This window comes from Drosophila navojoa, chromosome 2, assembly GCF_054131105.1.
Source record: "Drosophila navojoa isolate 15081-1374.11 chromosome 2, UAZ_NAV_1.0, whole genome shotgun sequence".
NCBI classification, from domain to species: domain Eukaryota; kingdom Metazoa; phylum Arthropoda; class Insecta; order Diptera; family Drosophilidae; genus Drosophila; species Drosophila navojoa.
The window spans coordinates 24,577,930-24,587,156 of NC_142890.1; the positions used below are offsets into that span (position 1 = coordinate 24,577,930).

At 44.8% G+C, this 9,227-nt stretch overlaps 1 protein-coding gene across 1 annotated transcript in view; it reads right to left on the reverse strand.

Moving 5' to 3' along the window:
- The window catches only part of Dhc98D (Dynein heavy chain at 89D), a 33,583-nt gene extending 25,043 nt beyond the window's left edge, over positions 1-8,540 (reverse strand). The window contains exons 1-14 of the mRNA XM_018113736.3: positions 8,424-8,540; positions 7,384-8,370; positions 6,660-6,709; positions 5,974-6,097; positions 5,615-5,721; positions 4,613-4,836; positions 3,626-3,750; positions 2,939-3,567; positions 2,688-2,878; positions 2,032-2,626; positions 1,659-1,965; positions 1,219-1,602; positions 274-1,156; positions 42-203 (exon numbers count right to left, since the gene is read on the reverse strand). Coding sequence (XP_017969225.2) covers positions 42-203; positions 274-1,156; positions 1,219-1,602; positions 1,659-1,965; positions 2,032-2,626; positions 2,688-2,878; positions 2,939-3,567; positions 3,626-3,750; positions 4,613-4,836; positions 5,615-5,721; positions 5,974-6,097; positions 6,660-6,709; positions 7,384-7,906 — 4,304 coding nt within the window. The 5' untranslated portion in view covers positions 7,907-8,370; positions 8,424-8,540. The remainder of the gene's footprint in view (positions 1-41; positions 204-273; positions 1,157-1,218; positions 1,603-1,658; positions 1,966-2,031; positions 2,627-2,687; positions 2,879-2,938; positions 3,568-3,625; positions 3,751-4,612; positions 4,837-5,614; positions 5,722-5,973; positions 6,098-6,659; positions 6,710-7,383; positions 8,371-8,423) is intronic.
- Between the last annotated feature and the right edge of the window lie 687 nt (positions 8,541-9,227).

The following is a 9,227-nucleotide window of genomic DNA, read 5'->3' on the forward strand; positions in this document are numbered from 1 at the left end:
TTAGCAAATAGCTGTAATGAATCAAGGAGTCAAGGACGTACCGCGTCAGGTAATCCTTGGCTGCTGTTATGATGATGTTCTGCAGCTCATTGGCGGACGGCTCCAATACGATTTCGGACATGAGCAGCACGGCATTCACCTCAAACATGGGCTCATTCGATAGCAGTCGATTAATATAACATTTCAAATTCTCAAAGGTCATGCTGAGGAATACATTCTCATATATTTATATATACCCATATTTTGATATAGTTGTTAACGATCTTAGCTTACTCAACAATGCACTTGTAAGTCTCTTCCTCCCAAAACTCGTAGTAATTTCGCATTTTTTCAGACCGGCCCGTGAACGTGCCCAGGACTAAGCTCTCCAGTTTGATTAGCACTGGCCCCAGGGAATCGTAGAGCTTTTTCATTTGCGCCGCCTTCTGATTACGCGACGACTCCAAGAGCTCAAAGTAGTTTTGGCAGTCGTACACACCCTTGCCACAAGCCCGTTCTTCAATAATCTTCTGAGCATCCAGATCATCATCGGCTTGCAGCATCATAACCGTTTCCCCCGTCATGGACTTGAAAGTGCGGGCCATTGTGCTCTTTGCTGGTGCTATAATACTATGAGATACGCTGGCGATCGATTCATTCATTCGATTCCACTCTTCGTCTAGGTTAAACAGATTAAATCTTTTGATCTGATCGATACGGTTGCGCAGGTCCCGTCGAATAAAATTGATTTGCGACACTATCGAGGTCAGCTTGCGGAGCTGAGAGTTGATCTGGTCGCAGAATTTGGCAATATTGAACGATATCCAGGTGAAGCGCCCCACACCCATTTGTATGAACAGCTCCGTATCGTAGATGTGCTCTCGCAAAAATACCACCTCAGACATTGACAAGTTGCTAATAATTCCATTGTAGCGATTGATAACCTCCGACAGCTTCTCATAGTCCTTGAAGAGAATGTCCTTTCTCATGATCGCCGTACGGAGTACGGCAGGCAGCGTAAAGCCCAGCTGTTCAAAGAGCTGTCCCTCGAACATTGTGTCAAACACCTCGCGATTCAAGTTGACCACGAACTGCGTATCGTACTCGATTAACACCTTGTCGCCAACCAGCTCTCTCCAGATGGGCAACATGCGTTGCGATTCCGCATGGATGAGTACTGGAATAAAAGAAAATGGAATAGAAAATAATGTTGTTATTGAATATTGATGAAATACTCACAATCACATGTCTGCATGCACTCCCGATCACGAGCTGTGATATCTTTTGGCTTTCGCTCCTTCATGGCGGCTAAAAAGGCATTCGCCTTGCCCAGCTGTAGATTCGCATGCCGCGTCTTGCCCACCATCCACATGATCATCGCTGTGAGTACCGTGAACCGGTTTATTTTACACATTACACCTATTTGAGCGGCATCCACAGCGGCCTGTTCGTCATCGTCATCCTCCTCAAAGAAACTCATGGATTGCTCTCCATGCAAACTGCCATCAGAGCTGACATCCATGAGACTCATACTGCCACCATATTGGGAAGAAGGCATTTGTAATACAGAATTCACTCGGCTCTTGGCCCTCAGTGTTTGCGATGCTTCCGATATATAGTTGACTAGAGAGATCATTTCTAGAGTTCAATATTCAATGGCCAATGCAATGACTACTTACGAGTATCGTTGACGCATATCTGTATACTCAGTATATTGGAGCGGTTGGTGTGATTGATCATAAAAGTAGAGTTCTGCATGTATTTCTCGAAAAGCACCTTTTCGAACTGGAACATAGTCGTCATCAGCTCAAAGTACTGCTTGAATGCGCTGCGCTTTAGGAAACTATTCTGCATAGCCGGATCGTCCTCTAAGGTTTTGAATGCCAAAACCGAGTTCTTTAGCCTCCGGCCCAACAAACGCGCCCAACAGATGGCGCTAATTTTAGCAGGTTGCAATTTTGGCATTGGTGGAGTTTTCTTATGTTTCTGTAAAAAGAATAGAACAATTCAGAATCAAGAGTACACATAAACAGATCAACAGACAGTACGTACCATAAACACGGTTTCTACGTTATTAATCTCGCTCACGAAAAATCGCAGTAGATTCTCATGTTTCGTGGAGACGAATTCCTGTAGAACCTGGCGCGTGTCAATGGTGTTTGCATTGACAAGCAGCTTGATACCTTTCTGGGCTGAGAGTAAGGAGTTGATGCTCTGATCGATAACCGCTTTGGCATCTATTTCGAGACTCTCAAGCCGTTTATTGAACTGCTCCAGCGAGTACTCCCAGTTCTCCCAATTGCTGGGCAGGAACATATCATAGTCGACGCTCCGAATCAGATCATCCAACAAGCGATAGATTTTCCGCATGAGATTGTCCACAATTGCGGGATCGGTGATCAGTGCCTTTAGGTTCCGTCCAAACAAGTTCTCATACTGTATGAACACCCGCCCCACATATGCAATGTCCACGGCCACTTGGTATATGTGATTCACCTCATTGAAGAGTGCCACGCGATCGAATTCCCAACGGGAGCCGGCACCAGATTCCTCGATGTGCTGCCGGCTCACCTTGTAGGCGTGTTTCCAGCAGTGCAAAAGGTTTGCACAGTTGTTCGCTGTCTCATATGTATAGGATGCCGAATAGCTGAACATTGATGAATCGGTTGGAGTAACCTCTTTATCTTTCTTTATCATCGCGTACTCACCGAAATATATTGTCGAAATTAATGATTTTCTTCACCTTCTGCACGAACACATTCGATATTTCACAGAGTAGCACTTGCATTTCGGGATCGCGGCAATAGTAGCTGGACATAGTCCAGATGTGGCGTAAGCCGACCATAACGTTTGGAATCTGCATGATGGCCATTTTCATGCTGTCGTAGTTTTGTATTTTCTAAAAAGACAAATAAGTTTGAAGCTATACAGAACATATAGAATATGATTATCATCATACCTCCAGGTAGTCCGTCACGGTGCCCAGATAGTCCGAGTTCTCCTTTGCTAATTTGAATCGCTCCTCTGTTTTGGCAAGTACCTTATTCCACTCGATGAGCACTTTAGATCCGTCGTTGGCTAGACGGTTAAGTACGGCCATCACGAATTCCGTTTTCAATTGCTCCAGTGTGCCATAGAGGTCGATCTCCATCTTATGCCAGTAGCGGTACTCTGCCATGGGGGTGAACTCGTCCAGCTTGGCATCCTTGAGGGTCTTCATTGTTTTATTTAGATACTTCATCCAACCGTCGACGACATCTTCGAGCTGACTTTGAGTATAGGTTGGAATCAGGTCCAATTTCTTGGGGTCTACAGGCACACGTATGAGCGCCTCTTCGAACTCAGTTTCTTCCTGGCCGGGCAGCACATAGGACGATGGCAAATTGAAGGCCCATACAATGTGATTGATCGTCCACACGATTTCGCTGTCAAACTCGTCGATCTCCTTCAGCAGTCGACGCAGTATGGGATTAATGCGTGGAGGTGTGGCCTCTTCAGCCATGCGCTCTGCCACCACTTTGGCCTTGGTCTCATTCAACAGCTTCTCCCAGCGCTCAGCAATGGTCAGTTTTTCTGGTTTCTGTTCCACTGTAGAATGATGTCAATATATTTTCGATGGCTATCAAATTTCTGACAATCGACTTACTCTCCTCCTCAGAAGATGATGGTATTTCTATGGGTGCACTTTGCACTTCATCTTCGTCGTCTCCACCTGCAGCCAACTTGGCCTGCGCCAGCTTCTTGGCTGCTGCTTCCAGTGCCTTTTGTTTTCTATCATATAAGAGAAAAATAAATAAATAAATAAATGAACATAATTAAAGGCGCTTAACATGTAAAATTAACACAATGCGTAATGAAAAGCCGCTGATAAGCGAAATGAGCAGCAAATACCAACAAAGCACAACAAAGAGGGCAAAGCGGACGGAAAAGGAATCCTCTCCGATTGCGCTGGCTGCCAAGCGACCAAAGAATTTTTAATGAACGGGTGTATGCCTAAAAAGGACGAGCTGAGCCGCGTTCACTGGTCAAGTGGCAGTTTGAGCTGGGGCCACAGCAAGAGCAATGAAAGCCCAATTCGCGGGTGAGTGAGGTTCCCGCCAGGATATGCCATAAATGTTGACTTCCCAACCAATGGCGAGGGGAACAGAGACAACAGAAGCAACAACACCAACAACACAAACAACAACAACAACAACAACAACAACAGTGTCTACGCTGAAGCTGGCGCCGTTGATGGTAGCATGAAATCCGATTAAAAATAAAAATTCTTATCGGATGCGCTGTAATTTATGTGCGAAAAGGGTTATGCAGGATTCACAAAATAAAAAAAAAAGCGAAAAGAAAAGAAACTGTAGCCACATCGATGGTAAACAGTGATAAATGCAAAACAAAGGGCAAACAAAATGCGCACGAGAAAAAGAGTATGAGTGAAAAACCAGAAAAACAAAAAGCCAGTTGGAGAAAGCACTTCAGTCAGCACAAAACCAATAAAGCGCGGGCGGTACGCCCTCCTATTACCCCTACTCCAATGCAGGCAACAAAAAAAAAAAAAAGCAAAAAAAAGCCAAAAAGAAAAAAAATTCCCTCGCAAAGCGAACGCGTTGCTGCGCTGCCTTTGTTAAAAGTTAAATACTTTTGTTGTTTAAGCGCTTTCAAACGAAATTCCGATGGTTTGGAAAGCTCCAATAGACCCGGCCCCGATTCCTTGGCCTCGCTGGAAACATTCTCGCCAGCATCACCAGCTCCGCCCGCGCCGCCACTCTCCCTCTGGGCTTCATTACCCTCCTTCTGCTGGGTATCCGCGGTGTGGTGGGTATCCGGTTCGCGAAATTGAAATCGAAAGGCGCTATTGTAAACCTGCAATGGAATGAAAATAAAAACAAAACAAAAATGCAAAATTTCATATGTTGTTCTAATAGGCAGAGTCTGCAATGTGCAGGCAATCTAATTGATTTGCCGCGTTGATTTGGCAAAACCAATTTTCACAATTTTCGACAAATTCCCAATTTATTTTCATGCAAAAGGCAAATATTATGGCAGTTGGGGCCCGCTTGGCCTCTCACCGACCGCAAAATTTGCAAGCTGCCAAGTCTGAGGGGTGACGGAGAGAAATAGAGGGTGGAGGGGGGGCTGAGCTTGCCAGCCATCCAGCCTAATGGAAACCGCAGCACATTTTGAGGCTATGATGAAGCAATTTGTGCCGGAGCTGCCCGCTTAAGGCATTGTGGCGTGAGCGGGCTCACGCCATATCCTCATCGCCCCCCACCATCCCAAGTCAACCGCCTGTTGTGCACCGAAGCGCAAAAATCTTTCGCCACAGCGTCCATTTTGATAGATGACTGCCTTGTTTTAGGAATTAATTACAATTCGTCACATTTTGTTTTGCGGTTAAGCTTGGACGGATAAGCGAAGATGGACGGACGCAGGAAGGACAAAGGGCATCGAGTGGAACTCACATAGAAGTCCACATCGGAAACAATGGCAACTGCTTGGAGGCTATTGATTGATTGAACACCGCTTTATGGGGTGTGAAATGAGCGAAAGGGCGCAAATTTGAGTGATTTTGGTTTGCGGATTGTGTTGCGGCATTAAGTGGCGCATTCTGATGACCGGCTTACTAGTCAAGGGGGCTTACCATCTTTAATTCGTGTCGCAGCGCGTCGATGAGGTTGCCTCGAATGGAGCCCAATAGAAACAATAATGGCATTTCGGCAAAGCACTGCGATATCTCTTTGAACCAGGCTGCAGGAATAAATAAAATTAATGATCAGATGAAAGCTTGAATGCGTTTCGGTATCATAATTATTATGATGGTAAAATAAACTATGGGGATTATTCTTATTGATAGCGCAATATTAAATAACTATTATTAAATAACTATTATTTATATTATTAAATACCTATTAGTTATATATTAAATGTATTCAGGTATTTTTTTTTTTAAATATGTATGTATCTCTATATATTATGAGCTTAGCTTTAAATATTACTTACGAATTTCTCTTGCATTTTTGCGCATTATATATACATATCTGATTTTGGGGTCAAAGTTGTGCGATTCCATCTCGCCAAAGTGACAATGAAGAATTGGTGTTTTAATATAAGCAGGAACAATTTTCTGTTGATGGAAGTAAATAATATTACGTTAAAATTAACAATTAAGTTTGTAATTGCTACAAGGGTATATTTTAAAGACTTGTAGCTCATATTTACTTATGCGGTGGCTAAAAAAAAGTACTCGTACATTTTAAAGACTTATAGCTAATATTTTCATATGCGGTGGTTAAAAAATAGTACTCAAGTTTTTTGAATAATTAAAAGCATACGCATATACATATGTAACCGAATTTAATACACATTTCCCTAAGATACTATGATGCACTTTCTTAATTAAATGCCCATAGTAAAATTAGGGTAAATGGGTTTCATTTTCAAAGCACAATTTATTACAAACACGGACATGTCTATGTGGTTGTGGCTTGTCAACTTGCTAAATCTAATCCATCTGCTTCCTAAAATCCGTATATATGAGAAACAGCAAAGGGAAATAAAAACTAAATTTAATAAAGCAATCGAAATCTGTCAATAACAATAATAATAAAGAATAATATTATATTTTTGCATGTTTGTTTACCGATTATTATAATTAATTAGTTTGCCTCTTAGATGTGGGTACTCACCTTAACTTCAATGTAGACCGGCACGTAGCTTTTCTTTTTGGTTTTGCGACCTATTGTAATGGGAGGATTAGATTAGGTGCATTGGCATGGTGAATGGGCGTGGCAAGTGAATTCACTGGCAGAGCAGTTAAGTGCATGTGACTGTGAGCGTGTGACTGACGTGCTGTGCGATACGAAGATGCGAGGATGGGAAGCTGGGCTATTTGCATTGCCATTGTTCCGGAAGTTTTTGGTTCTATTTAAATGCAATGAGCGGAACGAAACTTTGGTCTTATCTTTGTGCCGGGCAAGGCAAATCAAATGAGCTGCATTCGCGAACGACGAAAATGGTGGGCATGGCGCGAATTCAAATTAAAAGTTGCAAAAGAAATGAATATTAGGCGAACGAGCCGCAATGAGGCTCCTAAATATTTATGATGTGCTGTGGGCAGCGCGAATCAAAGGGAGTAGAAAGATTCCGGTTTGATATTAAGTTGGACGGGTATTAAATTTATGCATTGCATTCGAGTGCTCAAGGGAAAAGGTGCCGAGAAAAGTTTCCAAATTAAAAATGGCGCAACGAACAAAGACGCCATTGAATAGGGATGCGATATATATTTACCGTTATCCATATCAGAGCTGACTGCACGAATGGGGCGAGAGCAGACAAAAATGTTAGCATGTCGCTTTGACTTAGCTTGTGTAGAAGCGGAACAGAGTCCGTTGGGGACGTGTGACTACTTACGCTTGGAGCGAGCTGAGCTCTTGTTGCTGCTGACTAGTGTGGCATCCTCCTCGCCCTCGGCCTCACCCTCGGCCTCCGTCTCTAGATCAGTGCCTTCGGCTGGCTCGGCTGGCTCGGCTTCCACCTGCTCTGCCATTTGCTCGGGCTCCTGTCCGCCCTTTTTGCGCCCTTTGCCCTTCTTCTTCTTCTCCTTGATCGGTATTGAGGGCCGCGGCAGCTCCTCCAGCACTGTGATCTCCTCCTCCACGAGCCTGTCGTAGAACGTCCGCCATACGTACATGATGACGCGATCCAGATGCGCCTGTCGCTCATAGCGCTTGTTCAGAAAGTCATCCACGGCGATCTTATTGTTGGCAATCAGAGTGTTAACGTAAACTGGCTGAAACACGCCCAGCTGGTTGGCAATGATGGTCTTTAGCCAAACCACCCGAGGATCCTCATTGATGATGCGGCCGTCATAGCTGCTTTCACTGTCCTGCTGCGCTGCATTGATGGACCCCAGCGATCCCGCTGTATAAGACATTGAGGACGTCGGCGCCCGAGAGCACCCTCCGGTTGACTTGGTTAACTCTGGCTACTTCAACGCACGTGTGTGTGCTGGCGTGTGCATGTGCGTGTGTTTATTTGCTTGCTGGCTCCTGCAGAGGTTTGCACATCAAACGCTGAAGCGTTGCCGCGTGTGCTTGAGTTCTTCCTGCTGCTGTTGCTGCTGCTGCTGCCGGCACCTGCCGCTCTTTTCGTGTGGTTGTTGTTTTTTCAATCAATTTCAATTTCAGTTACCGTTGCGCAGTTCGTTTTTGCGCTTGTTTGTTGTCTGCGGTGCGGTGCGTTGCGGTGCCCTGTTGACTCGTTCGTGTGCGCCAGGAGTCGGCAAATCCTTTTGTGTAACTTGGGACAACGTCTGTGGCCGCGGATGTTGCCAAATGCTGCAAGCCAAATACAAACGCTTTGAGATGTTGAACGCCTCGCTCAATTTGTAGCACAGTTCTGTGAAAAATATTTCATTTTCATAATATACATTTTTATATAGACGACGCTACCTTGATCTTCTGTTTAGAGTTCCCAACTGAAGTTAGACTTATCCTCGATTCCATTGATGTTGCCGTTGCTGTTATTGTTATTATTATTGACGTTGCCGTTGACGTTGTGGCCGATGCTGAGGTTGTTGCTGTTATTGTTGTTAATATTGCCGCGTTGCCTTGGCTGGCTGTTGCCATTGTTGACTTGACGTTAGCTAAGCAACCAGGTCTTCATATGATTTTTGCCATCGCTTTGCCCCTTTACCACCTGTCAGCTGCACTCGCAACATGCAACATTGCTGGGCCAAAAGTGTTTACCTCCCCTGGGGCGTGCGAGTTGCGTAAACAAAACACGCAGCGCTCACTTAATGGCCATGCACATTAGCAACGTGCCAGGGACGTTGCCAGGCAAGCACCTTCTGCTGCACCGTCTGCTCGCCCACTTGCACTTGCCCAGGTCAAGTGATTCCATCAAGCTGGATGGTCGCCATTGGCTTAATAACAATTTAAGTGAAATATAGAAATATAAATATTTACAAAGCAATCGCTGAGGGCGCGCGCCCACTGCACTTCGGCATTAGAAACTTCTAAGCAACAGCCTTATGGAGCTTATTGTTGAGCACATTTCGAGTATTGCCATTGCACCGCAGGCCCCAACCATCCGATGGCGAGGCCCTCGTGCTCCTTAACAGCTGCCGCTCAAACCAATTGAAGACGCCGCGTCAGCTGCTTTGATTGAGATGCCAATGCTCGGGGTGATGGCTGCGCGGTCTGTTTGCATTCAATCAAAGTTAACTGCCTTTGCTTAGATACGCCACAGAAAAT